This window comes from Pongo pygmaeus, chromosome 23, assembly GCF_028885625.2.
Source record: "Pongo pygmaeus isolate AG05252 chromosome 23, NHGRI_mPonPyg2-v2.0_pri, whole genome shotgun sequence".
Classification (NCBI taxonomy): domain Eukaryota; kingdom Metazoa; phylum Chordata; class Mammalia; order Primates; family Hominidae; genus Pongo; species Pongo pygmaeus.
Genome location: NC_085931.1, coordinates 32440986 through 32466528, shown reverse-complemented (window position 1 = coordinate 32466528; position 25543 = coordinate 32440986). Strand labels below are relative to the sequence as shown.

At 62.9% G+C, this 25543-nt stretch overlaps 2 protein-coding genes across 20 annotated transcripts; one reads left to right on the top strand and one right to left on the bottom strand.

Moving 5' to 3' along the window:
* The first annotated feature begins 583 nt into the window (after positions 1-583).
* ZDHHC8 (zinc finger DHHC-type palmitoyltransferase 8) lies at positions 584-16850 on the top strand. Of its 5 annotated transcripts, none has more exons than XM_054469160.2 (11): positions 584-829; positions 8015-8136; positions 8299-8456; positions 8541-8713; positions 8936-9038; positions 9433-9524; positions 9694-9835; positions 10039-10159; positions 10243-10352; positions 11572-12572; positions 15863-16850. In XM_054469160.2, the coding sequence occupies exons 1-11, from the start codon at positions 726-728 to the stop codon at positions 16071-16073; spliced, it is 2337 nt and encodes a 778-aa protein (XP_054325135.1). In that variant the 5' UTR covers positions 584-725; the 3' UTR covers positions 16074-16850. The 5 variants fall into 5 exon arrangements, with proteins under 5 accessions (XP_054325135.1, XP_054325137.1, XP_063519186.1 ...); XM_054469162.2 differs by having other exon boundaries at positions 594-829; positions 9694-9727; XM_063663116.1 differs by lacking the exon at positions 15863-16850 and adding an exon at positions 14043-15291 and having other exon boundaries at positions 598-829; positions 9694-9727.
* Positions 16851-17259: 409 nt separating this feature from the next.
* Positions 17260-24358, bottom strand: CCDC188 (coiled-coil domain containing 188). 15 transcript variants are annotated; one of them, XM_054469165.2, is made up of 10 exons: positions 24194-24358; positions 23716-23801; positions 19302-21477; positions 18981-19088; positions 18793-18897; positions 18569-18625; positions 18426-18485; positions 18257-18321; positions 18032-18089; positions 17260-17644 (listed from the first exon to the last, which is right to left on the bottom strand). In XM_054469165.2, the coding sequence occupies exons 3-10, from the start codon at positions 19818-19820 to the stop codon at positions 17309-17311; spliced, it is 1308 nt and encodes a 435-aa protein (XP_054325140.2). In that variant the 5' UTR covers positions 19821-21477; positions 23716-23801; positions 24194-24358; the 3' UTR covers positions 17260-17308. The 15 variants fall into 15 exon arrangements, with proteins under 15 accessions (XP_054325140.2, XP_054325142.2, XP_054325141.2 ...); XM_054469167.2 differs by having other exon boundaries at positions 19302-20346; XM_054469166.2 differs by lacking the exon at positions 23716-23801 and having other exon boundaries at positions 24194-24296.
* Between the last annotated feature and the right edge of the window lie 1185 nt (positions 24359-25543).

The window sequence follows — 25543 nt, the reverse complement described above, 5'->3', positions numbered from 1 at the left end:
CTATCGGGCAGGGCCGGGGCGCCGGGCTTCCCAAAGGGCCCCGCCTCGGGGAGGATGGGGACTCCAGCCGACCGTCTCTCAAGCTTGCAGCTCGGGCCAGGACGTGGAGGGCCCGGCGCCCGCTGGCCGGGCCCCTCCAGCCCAGTGGCCCGAGGGAGGGCTGCGAGGCGGTCACGAGGCAAACAGCCACGACGCCGCTGCGGTGTCACACCCGCGCCCCCTCGTGAATGCCAAGGGGCTCCAGACCAGACGGGTCGTTAGGGAAAGGGCTGCGCCCACAGACGCCCCCGAGGCCACCTGCACGCCTCCGCGGCCCGGGACCAGGGGGCCTGGCCTTTGTCGTGGTGCCCACCGGCCGGGCCTCAGGGGTGCGTGGGTGCCCGGCTCCCGAGAGCCGCGGGCGCCCGCCGGGCTGGGGTCCACGAGGCCGCGGGGTCCCGCCCCCTCCGACGGTCCCGCGAACCGGTGGGCGGTCCCCGGGCCCCATCGACTCGCCCCGCCCCGTCCCGCCCCGCCGCAGCCCCCGGCGCCCGGTCCACCTTAAGGGGCGCGCTGACATCAGCGCGCCGCCGCCGCCGCCGCCCGTGGGGTGGGATTTCCTCCGCCGCCGCCGCCGCCGCCGCGGGTCCTGCGCCGCGTCCAGCCCGCCCGCCCGACCCCGGCCCGACCCCGGCCGGCCCCGCCCGCCCGGCCCCGGGGAGGGATGCGGCGGCGCGGCGCCCAGGATGCCCCGCAGCCCCGGGACGCGCCTCAAACCCGCCAAGTACATCCCGGTGGCCACGGCCGCCGCGCTGCTGGTCGGTTCCAGCACCCTCTTCTTCGTGTTCACGTGAGTCGGCGCCGCGTCTGGGGGCACGGGGGCAGCGATGGGCAGGGCCCGCACAGCCCGGACACGGGGGCAGCTGTCGCGGGGGCTGGCGGGGCCCCGGGCAGTGGGCGGGCGGGGCGCCAGCTGCAGGCGATGGCAGTCTCTCTCCCCTCGCTGGGGCCGGGGGAGTTGAAGCCGTGTGCGGGCGTCCCGGGCACCGGGGTGAGTCCCTTGTGTGGGGATACCAGCGCGGGCTGGGCACCTCGGGAGGGTCCAGGCAGGCCCTGGCGGGGAGCGCTGGGTCCTGGCAGGGGAGGAGGCCGGGCTGCCCAGGGTGTGGCTGCAGCCCTTCCCTCCCCATGGGACCCCCGAGGGGACGTGGGCCACCCAGAACCATGAGTCTTCTCTGCAGGTGGCCGTGGGTGCCTCTCGGGTCTCCTCCTGGCTGCCCGCCCCGGGCCAGAGTCAAGTTGTTCCCACGTAGGTGTGGCCTGGCCTGGTTGCCACATGCCTGCCCCACAGCCACTGGTGACCCGGGCCTGGCCCTTGGCCTCCTTCTCAGGAAGACCCAGTGGTCATCACAGCTGGAGGGCCCAGGCCAGGTCACACCCAGGGCCCGATGTTAGCACAGCACCTCCGTGGGCTGGCCATGGTGCACACCAGGACCCTTGAGGTCATGTTTCTGGGAGTGAGAGCCCGCGCCTGCAGAACACTGGGCCCCTCCAGCCTCAATTTCTTCACCCAAGATACAGGCTGGCTTAGGACCAGAGAGGCATGCGGACAGCACAGCCTCCCTCTGTGGCTGTGGGGTCACCCCAGGGCTCCTTCAGGCACAAGGAGGGTTGGGGACTCCAGGCTTCGGTTGCACAGATCTTCAACCACCCACCCCCATTCCACCAATCTGGGGTTGAGACACAGCCCAGGTGGCACAAACGATGGCCACCTGTTCCAAGGTGGGGCCACCCCTGAGCATGTGAGCCTGGAGAGGGGCAGGTAGGGGCTGTGGTGCTCATCACCTTTGCAAGAGTTTGGGAGGTCCCCACGTGCATGGCAAGGCTGAATCGGGTGCCCGTGGAGGCGAGAGAGTTACCTGCAGGCTGGGGCTGGGTGGGCACCGCAGGCTGCCAAGAGCATGTTTAAAAAAGGCCTGTGTGGACGGGCTTATTTCTGGCTCGGGCAAGCCAGCGTGTTCTTGTCACTTAGATGCTGCTGGTGTGGGGCAGAGAGAGGTGGGTGGGGGGCAGCCTGGGGAGCCTGGCCTGGGGGGACACATCCCACCAAGGCTTTTGGAGGGGTGGGCCCAGCCCAGTGCTGGTCCCCAGGGCCTCTGTCCGTGGGGGGGTCTGGCTTGTTTCCTTATTCGGTCCATGCAATTCAGTGTCCTTTCTCATGACTTTAAAAGTAATGTGTGGGCCGGGCGCAGTGGCTCATGCCTGTAATCCCAGCACTTTGAGAGGCCAAGGTGGGCAGATCACCTGAGGTCAGGAGTTTGAGACCAGCCTGGGCAACATGGCGAAACCCCATCTCTACTAAAAGTACAAAAACTAGCCGGGCGTGGTGGTGGGCGCCTGTAATCCCAGCTACACAGGAGGCTGAAGCAGGAAAATCGCTTGAACCCGTAAGGCGGAGGTTGCAGTGAGCCGAAATCACACCACTGCACCCCAGCCTGGGTGACAGAGCAAGACTCTGTCTCAAAAAAAAAAAAAAAAAAAAGTATGTTCTTTATGGGGAACTTGTGAAATACAGAAAAAAAAATATGCTAAGAAATTAAAATCAACCCCACACACCCCCCATCTCCTGTCCTCCTTGGAGGGCTCCTCTGTTCCTGGCGCTGCGTCTGCAGCCTGGCTGTGTGGTGGCTGCAGCTGCTGGTTCCCTCACGCGTGATGTCAGAGGGCGCTTTACATGACTCTGACTGTGAACCTGACCCAAGCCTAGGCATGGAGTTCTTGAGTGGCTCCAGCCCTAGGCATGGAGCGCTTGGGTGGTTCCAGCCCTAGGCATGGAGCACCAGTTTCTCCTCCTCTGTTCTGGGGTTCTGGTTTCAGCGACACCAGCAGTCTTGAGGTATGGGGTTCCTTCCTGGGGCAGTGTGGGCCATGCCTGCACCCAACCCTACACCTGGCCTATGCTGACCTCTGCCAGCCCTGCACCTGGGAGAAGATGCCATGTGTCCCTGTAGCAGGATGGTGGCCTGGGTGCTCACCTGGGTTTGATGCGCAGTGGCCACCTAGCAAGGCTAAGAAGCTCTGCTTGCCCCCTCAGGGCAGGTGAGGCCACACCCCTGGGCCGAATGGCTGTCAGTGATCCTGGCCTCTTCCCTGACCCGCCCCGGCTCTGCTGAACTCCTCTAAGACTGCTCAGTTCCTGAGAAGGGGTTCTGTTGGGTCGGCTGGCCCATTGATGCCACCCATAGCAGCTGTGCTGATTCTGGGTAGGCAGGGGTCCAGGCGGCCCCCTTCTTGGGGCAGGCCACTTGTCTACCTGTTGCCCAACCTCTTGCCCTGTATCTGGTCCAGGCACACAGGAAGGGGAGCAGGTTGCTCCTGTGCCCCCCATCCCTGCCCTTAGTGCCTATACAGGGTTCCCGACTTCACTGTTTGCTCTTTGGACGTTACCAGACAGTGAGTGGCCTCAGCCCCCTCTCTACACTCAGTAAACATGAGTTGCTGCCGGTGGGGTGGCTTCACCCATGCACCAGGTGGGCAGGAGTTCTGGGTGTCGTGGTGTGGGGAGCTGGAGGCCTGAGAACCAGGGACCCCTCCCTGAGCCAGATCGCCAAGGGTCTTGGGACCAGCAGGACATTCACACATCTCTCTAGGAGGGTCTGGGCATGGAAGGATGCCCAGTTGTGAAGGGTACCCTCTCAGGATGGGGCACATACAGCAGGGCAGTTTCTCAGAGGCCCTCTTCCTTCAGGAAGCCTTCCTAGGATTTTGTTGTTGTTTGTTTGTTTGTTTGAGACAGGGTCTCACTTTGTCACCCAGGCTGGAGTGCAGTGGTGCTACCTCGGCTCACTGCAGTCTCGACCTCCTGGGCTCAAGTGATCATCCCACCTCAGCCTCCTGAGTACCTGGGATGACAGGTGGGCACCCTCACACCTGGCTAATTTATTTATTTATTTATTTATTTATTTTAGTAGAGATGGGGTCTCGTGTTGCCCAGGCTATTCTCCTGAGCTCAGGTGATCTGCCAGCCTTAGCCTCCCAAAGTGCTGGGATTACATGTGTGATCACTGCTCCCGGCCCCTTCCTGTGTTTCTGGGGGTTTTGTGTCCCCCTGGGCTTCAGAAGCCCTTTATACCATGGTATAATGCTAGGCTGGGTCAGCTGCTGGCAGAGGTTCGAAGACCCCTAGGCCAGCTCCCGACCCTGCCCTGACTTCACTCCAGAGCCACATTGCAGAATGACAGGGACCCTGTGAATGTTCGAGGGCTGAGGCTGCCTGGCAGGCTGCCAGTGCCTGGGGCTGAGCCAGGCTGGCTTATCTCTGTTTGGGGCATCTGGGATGGTGTGGCTGGTCCCTAGATCATCCTGAGCCCTCTCCTTGCCTGGAGGCCCAGCTCAGGACAGCAGTCAGAACAGGCCCTGGGCCAGACTAGCCTTGGTGGGCCAAGAGGGACTGAACTGCTGACTGGGACCTCATGAGTCTGGGGAACCTGGGGGTGAAAACGCAGTGTGAGCCCCCCTACTGGGACCCACCGCATGTGGCCTGGGGTATTCCTGGCCCCTGAGCCTCAGTTTCCCCATCTGTCCAGGTGTCTGTAGGGATTGGACAGGTAGGTGCAGGTACTTCGAGGCCCAAAGGCCCAGCCTAACAAGGGCACAGCAGCTTCTGCCCCGCCGGTCCCGGGCGCCCCATGGGTGAGTGCCACTCATACACAAACAGTGCTAATGAAGAACCTGATTTAAATGAAAACGTCTGAGTTAAAATTTTCCATTCCACATTTAGCTGTGGCGGACATTCTGCCCCTAAGCCACCCCCCCTTGCTGGGCGGTATCTCCCTGCCAGCCCAGGCGGGACTTGGGGCCTCAGCCCGGGTGGGGCCTATGGTGGTGGTGCATGTCCCTGCCTGTGGCCCTGGAGGAGGGATTGGAACCTCCGGGCTGGGCCCCCTGGACCTGCCCTCCACCCGTAGCTTGGCTGGAGCCAGCCAGGAGGGGCTCAGAGGGACATGGCGGGCCAGACACTCCACCTCCAGCCCAGGCCCAAAGCCTGTCTTTGCCTGGCCCTCCAGCAGGCAAGCCTGGTGTGCACCATCAGGTCTGGGTGGGAGTGGAGCCTCCCCGAGCCTGGACCCAGACTACTGCCTGCTGGGCCCTGCCCGTGGGAGTACGTGTCTTTGAGTGTCCCTGAGCATCCACACATGGCCTCCCCTGTCCCCATGTGTCCTCATGCATCCTTGCATGTCCTCGTGTGTCCTCCCTTGTTCTTGCGCACCCTGAGAGTGCTTGTGTGTCCTCACACTTGCCCTATCCACATAGGGGCAAAGGGAAGCCCAGAGAGTGGGAGGGCCGTGTCTGAGGCCCAGAGTAAGGGGCAGCCGAGCCGAGGCTGGATAGGGCTGGGTGCAGTGTGAGGAGGCGTGTGTCTATGCATGCCTGTGTTCATGTGTGTTCACACATAGGTCTTGGTGGGTGAGTGATGTGCAGGCGTGTCTGCGTTCACGCATGTGTGCCAGCGTGTGCACGTGTGCATGTCTGCATGGAAGTGTTCATGCATGTGTATGTGTTTTGTATGCAGACATGATTGCATGTGTGCATGTGTGCCTTCTGTGCACCAGAGCAGGTTGTCTGTGTGTTTATGTGTGTACATGCCTGTATATTTGTGTGTGTGCACATGTACCCATGCACATGTGCCCTGGAGCATGTTTGTGCGTGTGTCCATGTCTTCACACATGTGTCTGTACGTGCCTGCATGTGCTCCTCATCTTCTCTCCCACTGAGCCCTGAGAGCTCTGGGCCCTGGTGGGTTGGCCTGTGAGCTGGTCCCTGTTAGGCAGGATCCGACCTTGGGGACTACAGAGAGGACAGTTGCCTCACCCTGGAGGACTGGAGGGGTGGGCAGCAGCTCAGGTCCCAGTCAGAGAACCTACAACAAGCCTCCCCATCCCCTGGCTTAGGGCCCATATGGGCCCTCACAGGCATGTGGCAGGTACCCGCACTGGGCAGGAGGGACCCACTCACACTGCAGATTTCCCAAAGTAGCCCCATGGCTGCAAGGCTGCTGTCCAGCCCGCCTGGTGCGGGGGAGTCCAGGCTCAGGGAGGACACGGCAGTACCACCTGCTTGGGCTGGCAGGGAGCTCAAGTCAGCATGGGGTTCAGGCCCCGCCTGCCTGATGGGCGAACACACCCCCAAGGCCCCCGTTAGGGCCAGGAGGCAGGCTGGCAGCCAGCGCAGGTGCAGAGGGCCCCTGAGGCTTCCATCCTGAGGTCAGCACTGGGAGGACAGAGGCTGCCTCCCTCCTTGCAGCCCGAGGGTTGATCAATGGCACTCACCCCATCCCTTCCCAGAGCAGGCCAGCCCCACAGGCACCATGAGGCCCTGCATTTGGTTTAATGCTCTGCTGTCAACATCTTGAAATTCTCTATAATTTTTAAATAAGGGGCCCACAGTTTCATTTTGCACAGACTACGTAGCCAGCCTTCCCCAGAAGGCTCGTGGGGAGCTCCACAGGCCCTGCCTCTCCCTGGAGGGCTGCTCACCTGCCTGTGCCCACCTTGTTGGGCTGACCCTGCCTTAGGGTCCTGTGGTCCTTGCTCAATGGCGTTGCATTGGAGGCCAGGCACATGTTTGAGTGCTGCCTGTGTGCCAGGCAGGGCTGGGGAGGGTGGAAGGAAGCCTGGGGGCTGAGCCACTGGGCAGGGACAGGGAGAGCCCTCCCAGCAGAGGGAGCTGTGGCCGCAGCTGTGTCCTCACCCCGGTGTCTACCTCCATGGGCTGGGCCCTGGACAAGAGGAAGGGTAACTTGGGCTTCTGGCCCCGCCGAGGATGGCTGTCGTGGGAAGCGGAGTCTTTAAATAGCCTCTTGCTTTCCACTAAAAATAGTGAAGCTCTGCTGCCGTGGAGGTGGTTGCCGGGGCGGCGGGGCTGGCTGCTGGCCAGGTGGGCGTGGGTGCAGCAGCGTGGCCACGTGCGCTGGAGTGGTAGGCAGCGTGTGGGCCCCATCCACTGCTAGTGGCCACAGAGGTCAGGGCTGCTGTGGGGGATCCCCACTAGCCCCCTGACTATGCAGAGGGCCTGGGTGCAGCGAGGGACGCAAACCCCTGTGTTCCTGTCCCTGCTGCTTGTCACAGCAGCTGTCTCAGGGTGCGCAGGGGAGAGACGAGGAGCCTGAGGCCAGAGGGGCTTCTTGGAAGCTGAGTAGGTGGATTTAGGAACCCGCTGCAGGCCGTGTGGCCCAAGGACCGGCAGGTCTCCTCAGAGGGGACTCGGGCCAGGCCCGTTAAGGGCTGAGGAAGGCGCCTTTCAGGAAGGTGTGTGAGGGCACACCTTATAGGGAAGCTGCGGAGGGCAGCCTGGAGTCCTGGAAAGCTTCCCGGAAGAGGGGGTGGCCTTGGAACCAAGTGCTGATGGCTGGGAAGATGGGAAGTGGTGGGGGGTGTTGTGCATTTCTAGAGTCCCTAAGTGTTCTACTTTGTCATCTGGGGAGGGAGGTGACAAACTAAAAAGAAGGGGCTGTCTGGATGGGGATGTGCCTGACTGGGAAGAGTAGGGGAGACATGCCCCATGCACTTACTGACCAAGGACTGGGGCTCCCCACACCCCAGAATCTGCCTGGTGAGAGGCCCCACTGGGCCAGGGACAGGCCTGGATGAGGCATCGTGGTGCATTTTCCATCTGGGGCTCCCACCTCCAGCCTGTGCACCGCCCCCGCCCCCCACCCCGCCCCAGTGATGGAGCCCAGGGGCATCGCTGGAATGGGGTGACCTTAGGCCTGTGGGCCTCTCTGAGACGGCTGCCCTGAGAGGTTGCTGGGTCAGGGCACGGGTAGCCCACATGCTGTACTGATACGCACAGCCTCTGGCTGTTACTCGAAGGAGCGATGTGGCTGAGGTTTCTTGGCAGGGCTGTGGCAGCCTCCCCACTGCCTCTGAGCTCTGAGGGTGACCTTGCAGGCCCAGCCTGCCGCACCACATAGCTCTGCCCCTGCATCCCCTCTGCACCCCCAGACTCCACTCTCTGCCCCCACTGTCTACTGCAGGTGCCCGTGGTTGACGCGAGCTGTGTCCCCAGCTGTTCCCGTCTACAATGGCATCATCTTCCTCTTTGTCCTGGCCAACTTCAGCATGGCCACTTTCATGGACCCTGGTGTTTTCCCCCGAGGTAGGGCCCTGTGCTGCGGCAGCTTCTCTCACTTTCACTAGAGTGTGAGTGGCTAACTTGAGACAGCCCTAGGGATTCCTGGTGGGTGGGCTGGACTTGGGGGAGGGATTCACCTGCCAGGAAAGTCAACTTCCTGCTCACTGCCTGGCTCCTGGTCTGTAGCGGATGAGGACGAGGACAAGGAGGACGACTTCCGGGCTCCGCTGTATAAGAACGTGGATGTGCGAGGTATCCAGGTCCGCATGAAGTGGTGCGCCACGTGCCACTTCTACCGCCCGCCGCGCTGCTCCCACTGCAGCGTCTGTGACAACTGTGTAGAGGTGACCGCCCTGCTGCCCTGTGCTCCCCCAGCCCTGTGCCACATCCCTGCCTGCCATGTGCCCTGATGCACTGCTCCCGCCCAGGACTTTGACCACCACTGCCCCTGGGTCAACAACTGCATCGGGCGTCGAAACTATCGCTACTTCTTCCTGTTCCTGCTGTCACTCAGTGCACACATGGTGGGCGTCGTGGCCTTCGGCCTGGTCTACGTGCTGAACCACGCTGAGGGGCTGGGAGCCGCGCACACCACCATCACGTATCCTTGGTTCCTATGGGCCTCATTGCAGAGGCAATGTGGACCGGGGACACGTTCACCAGGGAGATTGAGCCTCAGAAGGCTTGCTTCCTGCCCAGGGATCCCCAACGGGCAGGTGGCCGTCCCTAGGTTGGGAGGGGGTTTGTCCACAGGCACCTGCTCTGTGCCGCTGCGATGGGGTCTGCGGTGTCCTGGCCTGCGCTGTTGGCCTTAACGGGCTAGCATGGCTGTCATGTGTGTGGCTGGCCTCTTCTTCATCCCTGTCATTGGCCTCACTGGCTTCCATGTGGTGCTGGTCACTCGGGGGCGCACCACCAACGAGCAGGTGCAGACCCCATGGGGGATGGGTGGCCCCAAAGGGCCGAGAGAGTTGGGGCTGCATGGGGACAGGGTGGGGGCTGGGGCACCCTTGCCTGAGGTAGCTTGTGCAGCTGTGTTGAGACGAGGCTCCAACTCTGAGACCCCCACGTGGGGCCACGCCTGCCCCGTCCCCTGCACACATCCTGCCTGTGGACACTGTGGCCACCAGTGACCCAGAAATCCCACAGCTCCCTGCAAGGACAGGCTGGGTAACCTATGTGAGGGGCAGCCCTGGCCCCGCCCAAGCCACTTTCCACAAGTATCAGCTTCTAAGGAACCCCAGCTCCCTTGCCCAGCCCCCTGTCCACCCTGGCCTGGACCTTGGGAGGCCAGGCTGGCTGAGGGTCCTGCGTCCACAGGTGACTGGGAAGTTCCGCGGGGGTGTGAACCCTTTCACCCGAGGCTGCTGTGGGAATGTGGAGCATGTGCTGTGTAGCCCCCTGGCGCCCCGGTGAGGCCCGGCCTGGGCAGGGTGGTGGTGGTGGGGGGCCTCTGCTGGGTGTGGGGCGGGCAGTCTTAGACCCTCTTGGTCCGTTTTGGCTCTTGTCAGGTATGGCCAGCCCTGCCCTTGTGTGTTTGTGGCAGGTGGGCTGGCTACTGACCCCTGTGCCCTGGTGCAGGTACGTGGTGGAGCCGCCCCGGCTGCCGCTCGCGGTGAGTTTGAAGCCGCCTTTCCTTAGGCCTGAACTCCTGGACCGAGCTGCACCGCTCAAGGTCAAGCTTAGTGACAACGGGCTGAAGGCTGGCCTGGGCCGTAGCAAGGTGGGGGCCTGGGCTTAGGGATGGGCTGGCAGTCAGGCCCTTGGATGGGGAAACAGGCAGGTTGGTGGGGCCTAGAAGAGGTGGATGGGGCAGGTGGAGCCATAGACAGATTCTGGGGAGGGGGCTAGGTCCCAGGCTGAATCCCTAGTGAAGCCCTGCCCCTCATCCAAGCCCAACACACCACTGACTCCACCCCCTCCCAGTCCAAGGGCAGCCTGGACCGACTGGATGAGAAGCCACTGGACTTGGGGCCGCCACTGCCCCCCAAGATAGAGGCTGGCACGTTCAGCAGTGACCTGCAGACCCCGCGCCCAGGCAGTGCTGGTGAGGTCGGGGCAGCCACACCTGGGGAGGGATATGGGTTGACCCCCCTCTGACCTCAGTCTGACAGTGGTCTGCATCCCCAGAGAGTGCCCTGTCGGTGCAGAGGACCAGCCCCCCGACACCTGCCATGTACAAGTTTAGGCCGGCTTTCCCCACGGGTCCCAAGGCGCCCTTCTGTGGACCAGGCGAGCAGGTAAGGAGGCCTAGCCTGCCCCCTGGCAGGCCTTGTCCCCCAGGCCCGCCTCCAGGAGCTCTCCCCACAGCCTTCACCCCGTGAAGGCCCCACCCCCAGAGCCCCGTCTCTCCAGCAGAGGCCACACCCCCTGAGTCCACGCCCGTCAGGGCTCTGCCTGGGTCACCAAGGGCTTTGTGTGACGGATAGGACCCTGCCTGTGTGCACCCAGGGCTGGGACCCACAGAGGGGAGCAGGGTGTCCTGGGAGGGGCTGGCGTGGGCCGTCCAGGCTTGGCGTCTGTCCCTTGGCCGGCATTGCCCTAGGCCAGGTGGGCGGCTGCCCCCAGGAGCACTGTGTACCAGGATGCCTGGAATTCCACCATTAGTCACTCTGTAAGGCCCACGGGAAGACTTTGGAAGAATTTGAGACCTGCTTGAGAAAGCACATTTCTCTTCCCTGAGTTGCATGAGTGCTCTGTGGTCACTGGAATGGTGGGCAGTGCGGGGCGGTCTGTGCAGTGATCAGGAATGCTGAACAGCCCCAGGGCGCCATCCCTCCTTCTGGGCCACCCTGAGGGGCAGGCCTGTGGCTGGGCCCTGTGCACCTAGACCAGCTCCATCCCCGGGGACCTCTCCCCTCAGGATTGATGTCTTTTCTGGAGAGAGTCACTGGGTGAAGCAGTGAGTTTGGGCCTCCTTGGCCAAGGGTCTGAGTCTGCAGGCATGTAGGGGCTGTGTCTCGCAGGAGGAGGCAGCCCTGCTTGGAGATGAGGGCTCCAGGTATGTCATCTTCCTGGGACTCCTGGGTCCAGTGGGGGATTGGGTCTGGTTGGCCAAGTGCTTTGAGCCCACATTTGCCCTGATCCACTTCTGGCTTTGTGGTTCCTGAGGCTCTTGTCCCAAGCCCAAGCCCATGTCTATGTGCCCGTCACAGAGGCTAGACAAGGCTCCTCCTCCCTCTGGCTGCCCTGAGCGGTGGGCCCCTGGGGCTGCATGGCTCCAAGGACAGAGCCCCAGGTGTCTGTAACAGCCAGCTGTGGCCTCCCTCCTGTTGCAGAGCCCCTGCCCCTCAGCCATGGATGCTCAGGGACAGGGCCGTGGGTCACTGTGTGGCTCTTATGGCTCCTTGAGGCCCAGTTCCTGAGGCCACGGTGCCATGTGTGGCCCCCGTGGGTGCTGACTGGTGGCTGCAGGCGGGGTGGCAGGTGGGCAGTGGTGAGAATGCCTTCTCCCTGCAGGTTCCAGGCCCTGATTCCCTGACCCTGGGGGACGACAGCATCCGTAGCCTGGACTTTGTGTCCGAGCCAAGCCTGGACCTCCCTGACTATGGGCCAGGGGGCCTGCACGCAGCCTACCCGCCATCCCCACCGCTCAGCGCCTCTGATGCCTTCTCGGGCGCTTTGCGCTCCCTGAGCCTCAAGGCCTCGAGCCGGCGGGGCGGGGACCACGTGGCCCTGCAGCCCCTGCGCTCTGAGGGTGGGCCCCCCACGCCCCACCGTAGCATCTTTGCCCCCCATGCACTGCCCAACCGCAACGGCAGCCTGTCCTATGACAGCCTGCTCAATCCTGGCTCGCCTGGTGGCCACGCCTGCCCTGCCCACCCAGCAGTTGGCGTGGCCGGATACCACTCACCCTACCTGCACCCTGGGGCAACGGGCGACCCGCCACGGCCCCTGCCCCGCAGCTTCAGCCCTGTGCTGGGCCCCCGGCCCCGGGAGCCCTCGCCTGTGCGCTACGACAACCTGTCCAGGACCATCATGGCATCCATCCAGGAGCGCAAGGACAGGGAGGAGCGGGAGCGCTTGCTGCGCTCCCAGGCCGACTCACTCTTCGGCGACTCAGGCGTCTATGACGCTCCCAGCTCCTACAGCCTGCAGCAGGCCAGTGTGCTGTCCGAGGGCCCCCGAGGTCCCGCGCTGCGCTATGGCTCCAGAGACGACCTTGTGGCCGGGCCCGGCTTTGGCGGCGCCCGCAACCCTGCCCTGCAGACGTCACTGTCCTCGCTGTCCAGCTCCGTGAGCCGTGCACCGCGGACGTCGTCCTCCTCCCTGCAGGCTGATCAGGCCAGCAGCAACGCCCCGGGGCCCCGGCCCAGCAGTGGCTCACACAGGTCGCCCGCACGCCAGGGCCTGCCCTCCCCACCCGGCACTCCCCACTCACCGTCCTACGCGGGCCCCAAAGCTGTCGCCTTCATCCACACGGACCTCCCAGAGCCACCGCCCTCGCTGACCGTGCAGAGGTGGGTGCCAGGAGGTGCGGGTGGGCTTTCTGGCACAGGGCAACTGTGCAGCCGTCTGCAGGGCCCCTCTTGGCTGGGCACTCATAGGTCATCCCAGGGGCCTGAGTTTTTCTCTGGGGATGGGACCGGGAGGATGCGCCTCACCCTGCCTTGAAGGCCCTGGCTAGCCCATATGTCCCAGCTCTGAGGATGTCCTGGGCATGCTCTGGGGACAGGGTATGAGAATTTGTGTCCTGAGCCTGACGACTCGTTCTTCTAGAGCTGGCACAGACCCAGCATGTGGGAGGCCGTGGGGCTTTCTCCTTGGGCCGGTGTCATGCGGCAGCGTGGGCCTCCTTTAGGCTGTGGCTCTGGCTTCCTGGGTCACAGTGGCCCTGTCCACCCAGGGCTCTCCCTGGGCCTGTTGGCTGCATCTCTAGGAGGCTGGGGCTGAGGACATTACTTCGCAGCAGAATGTGCCACCCTGGGTGGCCGGGCCCTGGCCCTCCCTGTGGGACATAGTTCTAGGAAGCAGGGGCTTCCCTGCTCTTAGGTGGGGAAACTGAGGACTGGAGAAAGCAGGCTGGCTCCAGGCACCCAGCAGGTTGGTAACTGAGAAAGCGGGATCAGCTGGCTCGCAGGCCCAGGCCCAGGTAGGAGAACTGCACACCTGCTGGGGCCAGGACCCATGCCACGGACGCATGGTGTCCTCACGGCATCTGTCGCCCTGTCCGGGCCTGGAAACCTCAAGCACAGGCGCAGTTGTTTCCCGTCAGCAGATGCAGCCCCAGAGGGAGAGCCCAGCCCAGCCCAGCCCAGACCACTTGGCCACAAAGGGGCTGAGGGCACAGCAGTCCAGCCCTGAGTGGGCCTCCTCTACCCAACAGGGTGGGACCTGTTCAGCTTTTGTGGAGTTGGGGAGGAGGCTGCCATTGGGTGTGATGAATGGGGAGCACGAGACCTAGAAGTGGGCAGCATTGCAGCCAGGCAGGGATTGCAGCCCAGGGACAAAGGGCTCTCACCTCAAGAAGGTTTAAGCAGCAAAGATATAGCTGCTGTTGGTCAGCACTGGTGGGCAGGAGGGCAGCCCCTCGTTTTCCTGAGAGAGAGCAGGAATGAGGCCAGGCAGAGCGGCTGGGCTCCCAGCGCAGGGCACGGCAGGGGCTCCATTCAGTACCCACCTGGCTGCCCCATGCTCTCTGTAGCCAGTGCTGGCTAGGAGGGACCCAGGGACTCGGGAGTGTGGTGGCAGTTCTGACAACATCTGTCTGTCCTGTGACGGCACAGCCGCTCCCCAGGCAGGCTTTGCATCCCTCGCCTGCTTTCCAGGTGAACCCTCCAAGCCCAGAGGGCAGGGACTGCACGGGGCCCCACAACACGGCTGCACTAGTCCACGTCCGTGTCGTCTCTGTCCTGCTGCCTCCTCCATCCTCTGTCCCCGTGTTCCTGTGTTCACCGTGTGCATGTGTGTATGTGCTTGTTTTGATGCAGGGACCACCCTCAGCTGAAGACTCCCCCAAGTAAGCTTAATGGGCAGTCCCCGGGCCTGGCCCGGCTGGGACCTGCCACCGGCCCCCCAGGGCCCTCTGCCAGCCCTACACGGCACACGCTGGTTAAGAAGGTGTCCGGCGTGGGTGGGACCACGTACGAGATCTCGGTGTGAGGACTGACCGCCACACATCCGCCATGGTGCCACGGGGACCAGGACCCCGCAGCGCACCCCCCCTCCCCACCAACTTCTCTGCCCCAGGGACCCGAGGCCACCCCAGCCTGGTGTGGACCCATCGGCGGGAGAGAGTGCCACGCCTCCACAGCTTGCCCCAAGCGCTCTGCCTGCCCGTCCATTCATCTGCCCACGGGGAAGTCGGCTCACTGGGACAAGGGCCACTGGGCTGGTCTGTGTCTGGGCCTGTCCCATGGCTGGGGCAGTGAGGGGACCCAGTCAGCCTCTTCGGGGCACCCTCTCTCAGCCAGGCTTGGCCCACTGCCATCACCCAGCACCCCAGATCATCGCCAGGTCAGCCCCCAATGGTCCCCTTACGGACGGGTTCCAGAGATGGACAGAGGCACCCAGGGCCCCCACCGTCCTTCTGACACAGCCTGTGGGCTCCCAGACCGAGTGTCCCCCGCCAGGCTACTCCTAACTAACGCGTTGCCTTTCACGGACCCCGCTGGAAGCTTGTAGCTTGGCAAGGCCGATGCTTCTGCCCTGGCCTGCTCTGGGTGGTGGTGGATAGGTGGACAGATGGCCAGCTAGCCAGCTGTGGCCGGGGGCCCAGCTCTGTGTGTCCCGTGTTGCCCGGCGGGCGGGCTTGTGTCCCGTGTCTGTGTGCTGTGCTGCCGCGCCGTGTCTGATGTGTCAGTGCTCCGGCCGCCGCTGTCCCTTTCATCAAAGCCTTAACCTTTGCTTTATGCTCTTGTGGGAGGCGACGGGGGGCAGGCGGGAGCAGGCACGGGGGTGATGCTGCCACAGGGGGCCGGTGACACCCAGAGCCCCCTCCCCAGCCCTCAGGCCCTCCCTGCCAAACTGGAGAACCCCGCCCCAAGGCATGCCACATCCCCAGCCCCGGCCTGGCTGTGGTGCTCGCGCCGTGGGAAAGCACACTGGGGAGGGGTCAGTGCTTCCCTTGGTGTCAGGGACCTGAGAGTAAGCACATGACAGCGTCTGCTTGCGTTGTGTCTGTTTTATGTTTTTATATCTACATCTATATATCTATAATTTTATTAAAAAAAAGAAAAAGAGTTATTTTGATTCTTTCCTTGGGCAAGACCAGGGCTATTGCTGCAGGATCCCGAGTTAGGGGAGGGCAGGGGCCGGGCCCCAGAAGAGGGGATGGCTGCTGTCTGGTGTGCAGGGGTCGGTGGGTTCCTCAGGGACATTTCTGCCAACTTGGGCTGAGTCAGAGGCTTGGGAGGAGGGGGCAGCCGATGGTCTGTGGCTGGGAAGTGTGAGGGTCTGTCGCCTTGGGTCTGTGTCAGTTCTGGCAGTGACAGGGTGTTTGGGGGAAAGACTTGGGTCTACCGCTACCCACAGGGGACTCCCAGGAACCCAAGGGCTTGGGGAGATGAAATGGGGGTGCATAGGGGCCACCTGCTGGCTCAGGGCTCTGTGGGGGCCGCTGAACCTGCTGGAACTTTCCTGCCTGCCACATGCCAGGGCCAGGGCTGAGGGAGTGTGAGGGATGCACAGCTGTTCAGGGCTGAGACATCCTGGGCTGGGGGTGTCCCAGCGCGGGAGGTGTGCGGGCTGTAGGGCCCCGAAGCTGACCTCCACCTTTCTGCTTCTCTCTCACGGACGCCGCGGCCCGCAGGGGGCGGATTGGCACCTGCACCCGTGGATGGGGGCGGCGTGGCCAGCCTTGGGTGCCTCCTGGGCTGCACCTGTGCCACCTTGGCCGCCCGGAGGACCGCCCACCACTGCGGGCCCCCTGGAGCCAGGCCGCCGGGGCACCCCCACGCGGGACCATGTGCCGCCTGCACTTGGCTGCCTCCAGTCTTTTCCCCAGCCTCTCAGGGCCCTAGCAGGATGACAAGTAGGCGGCTCTGGGGCCCAGGACAGCCCAGCTGGGGACTCAGGAGGTCAGACTGCCATGGACCCTGGGGCAGGGCTGGGGGTGGGCTGGGCTCTCTGCTCCACCAGCCACAGCTTGACAGACTCCCAGCCTGCCAGCGCCCGAGACCCTGTGTCCACGTGACCTCAGGGAGTCCCCCACCTGCTGCAGGGGGTCCAGCACCCCACAGGGGGCAGCCCCAGAGCTGTAGGGACCGGCATGACCTTTGCCCAGCCTCCCTGCCCAACCAAGCACTTTAGACTAAGCCACTTCCTCCTCGGGGAGCCCAGGCCTCCGTGGGTTGGGCTGGGTGGGGGGGGTCTCAGGTTGCCCCCGAAGGTCTCTGCACTCCTCCTGTCCTTCCCCTGACACATGAACAGATAGATGCCTTAACTTCCTGGAGCCACCAGCCTGGTGAGCCATTGGCCCCTGCCTGCCACCAAGGTCCTATGGTCGTGGCCAGCTCCGCCTGGGCCCCACTGGGGCTGCCTGCACCCAGAGACGATGCCGGCGGGATCTCAGAGGGCCTGAGGCCCAAGCCCTGTGTCCTCCAGCAGTGGTACGGCCTGTGGCAGGGTGGCACTCCGGCCAGCCCTTCTCCGTCACAGGGTCCCTGTCCCTGGGTCCACCCTGGGCTGTGGCTCTACATCTCCCATTTGGGGACGAGAAAGCCACAAAACCATTCTCTATTGTTCTTAAGGGTACCCCTGCTAATTAATTCCCCAAATAAAATTTTTGGTGTTGATCAGCTCTGTCTACCAATGTGGTCCCCTGGACCGGACAGGGCCCTGGGTTGGGGAGGTGACAGGACCTGGGCTGGGAGGGTGGTGGCCAGGCAGGGAGGGGAGTTGCATGAGGGGCATGAGGTCAGTGGAGCAGCAGGTTCAGCGCTGAAAACCTGACCTCTGAGGTCCCCGGGAGGGCCTGGCCCAGGGGGCAAGACCTGAGGACCCCCCAGTCCTCACTGCTGTTGCCTGTCAGTGGAGACCCTCCTAAGATGCCTTGGGGGGTCAGAGCCCTGTGCAGAGGAGCTGCCTTCTGGAGGGCAGGTGGGTTGTGGGGTGGGAAGCTGGCCCTGAGGCTGGGGTCTCCACCCTGACGGACCCTCGCTGCAGGATCGCCTGGGCATCCCTCCCCCAATTTCCACAGAGACGTGCTCACCAGCCACATATGTCATGACTCTATGTCCAGCCACAGGCCCAGCCCTCAGGACAGACCCCACCTCCACCCTTCTCTGCAGCTCCTGGCAGGGATGGTGCACAGTGGTGTGGTGTGCAGGTGGCTGGCACGGCCACTGGGCATCCGGGGCAGTGCTGGTCGCCTGGCCTCCTCGCTGGGGCCGCTGGGCCTCTGGCCTAGAAGGGCAGGAAGCCGTCCACTTCGAGGCGCAGGAAGGGGTCCAGCAGGGCCCGGAGCTTCCAGACGGTGGCACGGCTCAGCAGGGGTGGCACCAGCCCCTCGAAAGGTGTGGGGTTCACCACGTACACGTAGGCAGCGGTCCAGACCAGCAGGGCGCCCAGCAGCAGCCTCAGGGTCAGCAGCCTGCGGGCGGCGGTGGTCAGGGGCAGGGGCGCGTGGGGGGCCTGGGGGCTGGGCTCTGCCGCGCAGTCACCTACCAGAGCTGGCCTGCCAGGCCCTTGGAGCTTCCCAGCTTTGGCCTCCCTTTCTGTCGGGGAGGGGCTGGATCAGAGCCCACCCTGAGGGTCCAGGCTGAGGGCAGGGATCCCTGGCTTTGGGAAACCCTCCTCAGACAGGGCTCCCCCCACTGCAGCCCTGGCCCCTTCCTCCTGGACAGGCTCCTGCAGCCACTTTTCAGATGCCCCCCTGCCCTGGACCTGCCCTCCTGGAGCCCATTTCTCCCTCTCACCCAAGCAGGGCCCTGGGTGGGGGGCTGGTCTCCAGACCCAGAGTGGGGCGTGGAGGGCTCACCGACATGCTTGCCATCAGCTTCTCCTTCCTGACTCGAGTGCGGCACTGGGCCCGCTCCCTGCGGGGGCCTCACTGTCAGCACCCCACACCCTCCACCCCCAGCCTGGCACCCACCCCCTGGCTCGGTGCTGTGGAGGTGGGGGGTCAAGGATGGGTCTGCCCTGTCCTGACCAGGACACCTTCTGAGACCCTGCTCAGCTGGCCCGGCCCCTGTCCCCGTGTTACCTGAGAATCTCCAGCTGGATGTCCTCCATCTGGTCCAGCACGCCCCGGATGTCCTTCTTGAGGTTCTAGGGGCCAGAGGAGGTAAGCACAGCAGGCCCCTCACCCCGCCCTCCGTGGCTTCTCGCCCGCCCAGCCCCGTCCTTCTGGGTGCTGCCCTGTGGGGACCTACCAGAAGCCCGGTGGCCTGGTTGTTCAGGGCCATGTGCATCTCAGCCACGCTGTCCCACACCTAGGGGGAGGTGGGGTCACACCTGAGGAGCAGGACCCACTGGGTGGGCCCCCAGCACCCCTCCCCCTCAGCCAGGCGGGCACCTCTGTGATGACCATCTTCTTCCTCTCAAAGCACAGGCGGATCTGCTGCAGCTCGTTCTGAGGGTGGGGCCCAGGGTGGGCTTGGGCAGCATCAGCAGGGTGGCCGGTACCTCCCCGCCGGGCCCACTGGCCTGCTGCACGAAGACCTCCCCAATGAACCCCCCAGGCCCACCTGGAGTGCTGTACGAAGTTTCCTCCCCCCACAGCCCCTCCCCCAGGCCCACCTGGGACTGCTGCACGAAAGCCTCTTGCCCCTGGCACAGCTCCCGCCGCAGCAGCTGCAGAGGCGCCCTGTTCCCCAAGGGCTGCGTGCCAGCTGGGTCGGGGGGCTGTGGGAGAGCCCCCAGATCAGCCCCAAGACTGTGGGCTAGAGGGGCGTTGGCTGCCTGGGGTCCCTGGGCCCTGTACTTACCCAGGCCAGAGCAGTGCAGCTTGAGTGTTCGGGACACAGGGGCAGGAACTGCTGCCCCAGCCCCAGGAGGGCCCCCAGCTGCTCCCGAAGGTCCTGGTTCTGCCTTTTCTGGGGGTGGGGTCAGAGAGAGGGGACTGCCTGTCATGGCTGCTCCTGGGGCTGGGGCTGGGGCTGGGGCTGGGGCAGGGGCAGGGGCAAGGGCAGGGGCAGGGGCAGGGGCTGGGGCTGGGGCTGGGGCTGGGGCTGGGGCTGGGGCAGGGGCAGGGGCTGGGGCAGGGGCTGGGGCTGGGGCAGGGGCGCCAGGCAGTGGGTGGGGCTCACCAGGCTGTGGTTCTCCTGCTCCAGCTGCAGGAAGGACTGTTCTGCAGAGCCCAGAGGCCCGCACTGAAGCTTGGACGGGGCTGCCCTGGGCGAGGCCAGGGCCCCTCCCTCCCACGACAGGGGTGGGCATGGGCAGGGTCTGGGCCCCGAGCCAATGGATCCCCCCTGCCTGGGAGCCCCCTGGTTAGACCCTGGGTGCAGGGGCCAGCCCCACCCGAGCCCTGACTCCAGGTCTCCTTGTCTCGGCCCCTCAGTGTCTCTCGCTCTCTGCTCCTGGCTGGACAGAAAGAGCCCGGGAGCCTCGCCCTCCACCGTGGGCCCACTGCCCCCTGCCCCTGGGACTGGGAAAGGTCTCTGGGACTGCACTGAGTGAGCAGAGGAGATGGGGCCCAGGCAGGGCCACCCTACAAATCCCTGGCAGGGCTGGTCCAGGCCTCCTCCATGGCTGCTGGAGGCTGAGGCTGGGGGGCACTGGGGGTGGGGGTGGCCGCAGGGGCCCAGGGTTTTCAGCCCCTCCATCCCTCCCTGCAACCCCTTCCTGACCCCAGGTCCAGGCTCTGGCCTGGCCCAACCTGCCACCCTCTTATTGAGGGGGCTGCCCCAGGCAACAATCACAAAGGCCTGAGTGCAGCCAGGGAGGTCACAATGGGCCCCTCCCACCTGGTCCTGAAGCTGCCCTGCCTGATGACCTCACTGCCTCTGACCCACTGACCCACCGACCCACCATGCGAGTTTTCTTTCTTTCTTTCTTTCTTTCTTTTTATGGGAAGGGGCCTTGCTCTGTCACCCAGGCTGGAGTGCAGTGGCACAAGATGTCTCACTGCAGCCTCCAACTCCTGGGCTCAGGCAATCCTCCCACCTCAGTCTCCCAAGTAGCTAGGACTACAGATGTGTGCAATCATGTCCGGCTAATTTTTAAATTTTTTGTAGAGATAGGGGTCTCGCTATGTTGCCCAGGCTGGTTGCAAACTCCTGGCCTCAAGCGATCCTCTTACCTCAGCATCTGAAAGTGTTGGGATTACGGATGTGAGCCACTGCATCCAGACTAGTTATAAAACAGATAATACATACACTCACAGTGTGGATTCAAAAAATATCAAACAATAAAAACGGCATCCAAGCCTTTCCCACCTCTATCTCCTGTCCCTGCAGCCAGGAGCCTCCTCTTTAAGCTCCTAGAGGTGGGCTGCCGTCCCCTGCCCCTGATTCACATGGAAGAGATCATCCTGTAGCCCAGCTTTGCTTTTCATCTAATGTATCTCTGAGGTTTTAAAACATTCTTTTCTAGCTATGTATTGAATATTTACTTTATGCCAGATCCAGTACATGCCATTGTTATCCTCTGCCTTTTTTTTTTGAGACGGAGTCTCGCTCTGTCGCCCAGGCTGGAGTGCAGTGGCACAATCTTGGCTCACTGCAAGCTCCGCCTCCCAGGTTCACGCCATTCTCCTGCCTCAGCCTCTCGAGTAGCTGGGACTACAGCGGCCTGTCACCACACCTGGCTAATTATTTTGTATTTTTAGTAGGGACGGGGTTTCACCGTGGTAGCCAGGATGGTCTCGATCTCCTGACCTCGTGATCTACCCATCTCGGCCTCCCAAAGTGCTGGGATTACAGGTGTGAGCCACCGCGCCTGGCCTGTTAGCCTCTGTTTACAGGTGGGGAAAGCTGAGGCAGGAAGCCCTTTAGTCACTTGCCGAAGGCCACGCTGTTACCTGTGGGACCGGATTTGGGTGGCGGAAGAGCACTCATCTGACAGTGGGGCCGGATTCACACCCCAGGCCCGTTCCCTCCTGCTCCCTGGTGCTCCTCACGCCATCGGCCCTGCTGCCTCTCACTGCCCCTGAGTGCCTGTGCCCGTGTCCTCCTTCTTGAACCCCTCAGCCGTCAGTTAACCCTGAGAAAGCTGGCTCGGACATGTCCTCATATAGTAGGAACAGCCTGGTTCCCTCCTCTCCCGGTGTCCTGGCCCCGCTGCAAGGTGACTTCACCTCCTACATCAAGAGGCGGGTCCTGGTCTCCACCTCTGGGCTCTGGGCCGGCCTCGGATGCACTTGGCCAATGGGCTGCTCCTAAGCTGCTGTGGGCAGAGGTTGGCATGACACTTGTGCGCTGGGCCTGGACCTCTCTTGCTTGGCTCTGGGGACTGTCCTCTCTGCAGGAGGTCTGGGCTGGGCTGCAGGATGAGAGGCCATGGGTCAAGAGAGGCTTCTGTCATCCCAGCCGGTCCCCAGCTGCGTAAAGATGGGTGGACAAGCCCAGCGAGGCCCCCAGAGACCCGGCCCATACGGTAGCAAAGTTGCCGGCCGTGTACCACCGAGCCCCAGGCTGTCATGGTGGTTTTGCCGCTGAGTTTTGGACTGGGCTGTGATGTGGGAGGAGACATTGAGAGGCCTCACAAGCCTAGAAGCGTCTTACCCTGACCTCATGCCTGCTGGACTTCGGGCTGGGGAGAGAACTGGGGCCGAGGGCGTTTTCCCACAGGACTGGAAGGCCAGTCGTGGTCCTTGGTGGTGAGAGCTGGCCAGGTTGCCAGCCTTCTTCCCGGAAGCCTGCAGGGTCCCCTCTGATCCCTGCGCCTCTGGGGGTCACACCAACTGTGGGTCTTTCCTTCCTCACCACGCTGGGCACTTGGTGAGCACATTCTACCTTGAGAGGGGGCATTTCTTTGATAACATTTCTTCTCATTTCCTGCTTGTTCTGGAACTCCTGTCAGTCAGATGTTGGGTATTTTGAATTGATCCTGTGAGTCCTTCTTTCTACCTTTGCTTGTGGATAGACTTCCCTGAACCCAAACACAAACACTTTCTCTCTGCTTTTTAAAAAATTGGTTTTGGGGCTGGATGTAGTGGCTCACACCTGTAGTCGCAGCACTTTGGGAGGCCAAGGCAGGCAGATCACTTGAGGTCAGGTGTTCCAGACCAGCCTAGCCAACATGGTGAAACCCCGTCTCCACTAAAAATACAAAAATTTGCTGGACGTGGTGGCAGGAGACTGGCTTGAACCCGGAAGGCGGAGGTTGCAGTGAGCCGAGATCACGCCACTGCACTCCAGCCTGGGTGACAGAGCCAGACTCTGTTTTAAAATAAATAAACAAATAAAAATAAAAAATTGGTTTTGGATTTTAGCAGTCCTGTTTTTCATTTCCAAGACATTTCCATCGTTCCCTGAGCTCCCCTCTTCTTGTTCTAGAGAATTCTGTTCTGCTGTTAGGGATAAAGTGGCTTTGGGGGGAGGCGAATCTTTTGCTTTCTGCATTTTCTCTCTTGCGGTTCTTTTTTGTTTGTTTAGTCTTGGAGCTTCACATGAACTCAGTGCTCAAATGTCTGGCTTTTCTTGCTTTTCGATCCCTGTTTATAGGAGAGGCAGGCAGAGCTGCTGGGCACTCCTCTTTCCTTGTTAACTTGAGGAAGCCGGGCAGCCAGGTCTTGGAAGGCAGGCCTCCTGCCTCCAGGCGGCGTCTCGGGCTGCAGGGCTGTGGTCTGGAGTGGGGACAGTACCAGCTCCCACTGCCGTCCTGCCATGCTTGTTCGCAGCACACATCTCCTCACACCAGTGACGAGGCCACTGCTTGCCAGCTGCTTGCCTTCTTCCTGCCAGGCTGTCCTGCTACGTCAGCCTCCGCTCTCCACCTCAAGAAGTGTCTCGAAATATCTTGTCTGCAGATGACCTCTCTGCTGTTCTCAGTGCCACGTGGGGCCTCCCCAGCAGAGGCGGCTGGATACCTGGCCCTGGCTGCTGGAGGTTGTTTAGCTGCCAGAGGGCGGCGGCAGCCTTCAGGAACCTCCCCTAGCCTCTGCCCTGTTCATTCCTTGCTGGAATGTCATGGGTCTCAGGATGTGCTGAGCTCAGAGACCCCATGGGGCAACTTGGGATGGGGGCTAAGGAAGGCCTCTTGGAGGAGCCCTGAGGCGAGGTGGCCCTGGGGTGGGGTGGAGGAGGCCTTGAGCAGCAGGGGAGTGGGTTGCACCGTGCTCTCTGTGTCCCTGAGTGAATGGGGGAGGGGCTGCACCCTGCTCTCTGCATCTCTGAGTGGGACGGGGGCTGCCCCCTGTTCTCTGTGTCCCTGAGTGAGTGGAGTGGGGGCTGCCCCCTGCTCTCTGCGTCCCTGAGTGAGTGGGACGGGGGCTGCCCCCTGCTCTCTGCGTCCCTGAGTGAGTGGGGCGGGGGCTGCCCCCTGCTCTCTGTGTCCCTGAGTGAGTGGGGCGGGGGCTGCCCCCTGTTCTCTGCATCTCTGAGTGGGACGGGGGCTGCCCCCTGCTCTCTGTGTCCCTGAGTGAGTGGGGTGGGGGCTGCCTCCTGCTCTCTGCGTCCCTGAGTGGGGTGGGGGCTGCCCCCTGCTCTCTCTGTCCTTGAATGGAGCAGGAGCTGCACCCTGTTCTCTGTGTCCCTGAGTAAGGGGTGGGGGCTGCACCTGCTCTGTGTGTCCCCAGCCTGCTAGGTGCCCCACAGGGGCCAGGATGCTGAGGAGGGAGAGGTCTTCACGGAGACGGGGGGCTCCTGTAATAAGGAAGACAACACTGGCTTCCTGGGCGAACAGCAGGGCGGGGTCCTTAGGTCCCACCATAGGTGCCCAGGCCCGGATGAGATTCCCCAGTGGCCCTGAGGGGGCGCTCGGGACACCCTGGATGGCCCAGTGTCCTCCCGTCACCCTCACCCCTGGGCATCATCCTCCTTGGCCTGGAAACCCCAAGCTCCCTGACACCCCCGCCCCTCTCTCCGCCTGTGCTGGGGAAGGATACTGCTGCTCTGTTAGTCAGCCATAGAACCCCTCCTCCCCCAGCCCCTCTCACCCCTTCCTGTGGTCCTTGCCAATCACCCTGAGCCCAAAAGGTGGGAGACTCCGGGAGAGATGGGGCCCTGGATGCCCAGCCCTGGGGTCCCCCACTCACGGGGTCAGATACATTAACAAAGGCCAAGCGCCCTGCCAAGCGGTGTCCTGGATTGGGGTGGGCGTGGGGATTCGCCTCAGGTCCAGGCTCCGGGATGTTGTGCAGGACAGGGCGCGGCTGCGGCGGGGGCACTGGCTGGAAGCCGGAACTCCCGGCCTCGAGGGCGGAAAGTGTGGCCAGCGCAGTGTGCTGGGGGGGCCACAGCCCCGTTGCCAGGCAATGCCTCCCTGGACGCCAGTTGCCATGGAAGCCGCTTCCTGCCCATGTTGCCACGGCGTCCAGATGGCCTCGAGGAGCCCAGTTCAGAGGGGCCGCCCTGTGCCCTTGCCCTTCCTCCGCTGCCCAGGGATGGGCTTGGAGGACAAAGAGGAGGAGAGGCTGGGGCGCCCAGCATGGAGATCTCAGTCCTTCCTGCTGGAGCTGGGCTGCGGCCCAGGGCAGGGGCCAGATGGGGCTGTTCTGCTGTCTGCACCGCAGACTTGATGTTCATACCCCAAGCTCATTTTATGTACTTTCTATTTTTATTAAGAAAGAGTCTCACTCTGTTGCCCAGGCTGGAGTGCAGTGGCGTGATCACAGCTCACTGAAGCCTCCAACTGGGCTCAAGGGATCCTCCCACCTCAGCCTCCCGTGTATTGGGGACCACAGGTATGTGCCACCATGCCCAGATAATTCTTTATTATTTTATTTTTGTAGAGACTGGGTCTCGCTATGTTGCCCAGGCTGGTCTTGAACTCCTGGCTCAAGTGATCTGCCCGCCTCAGCCTCTCAAAATGCTAGGATTACAGGTGTAAGCCACCTCGCCTGTGCTTGGCTGCTCCCAAGCATATCTCAAAAGCCAGGAAACAGGCCCTGAATGGATGGAACTCGGGGTCACTGGGCCAGCCACAGCCCTCAGAGGACCCCATCTCTGTGCCCCCTAACCCGAGCTCCTGGCCCACACCCACCCAGGCTGCCTGTCAGGATCTGCTCCCTCTCCAGCCCTCAGAGCTGCCCTATGTGGAGGGTTGGGGGTCCCAGAAAACCTGGGAGAAATGGGTCCTGGAAACAGGGTCGGGGAGAAGGGCAGAGTGCTGGGGATGCTGGGCCCATGACCTCCCTGTCCCTGGGGCTTCCCCATGTCAGAAATGATGCTCAGAGAGGTAAGGGCGCACCCTTTTTCTGCCCCATCCCCAGCATGGCCAAGCCGCTCCCAGGGTGCGGGCAATGGCAGGCCATTTGTCTCCCTCCTGGGTGAGTCTCTGGACACGGATTCTCACATTTTTTATTTAAGAATCAGAGAGATATAAGAATGTCAAGGAAAAATCCTCTCATGGACAATGCAGCCCCAGTAAATGACTGTCAGCCGGC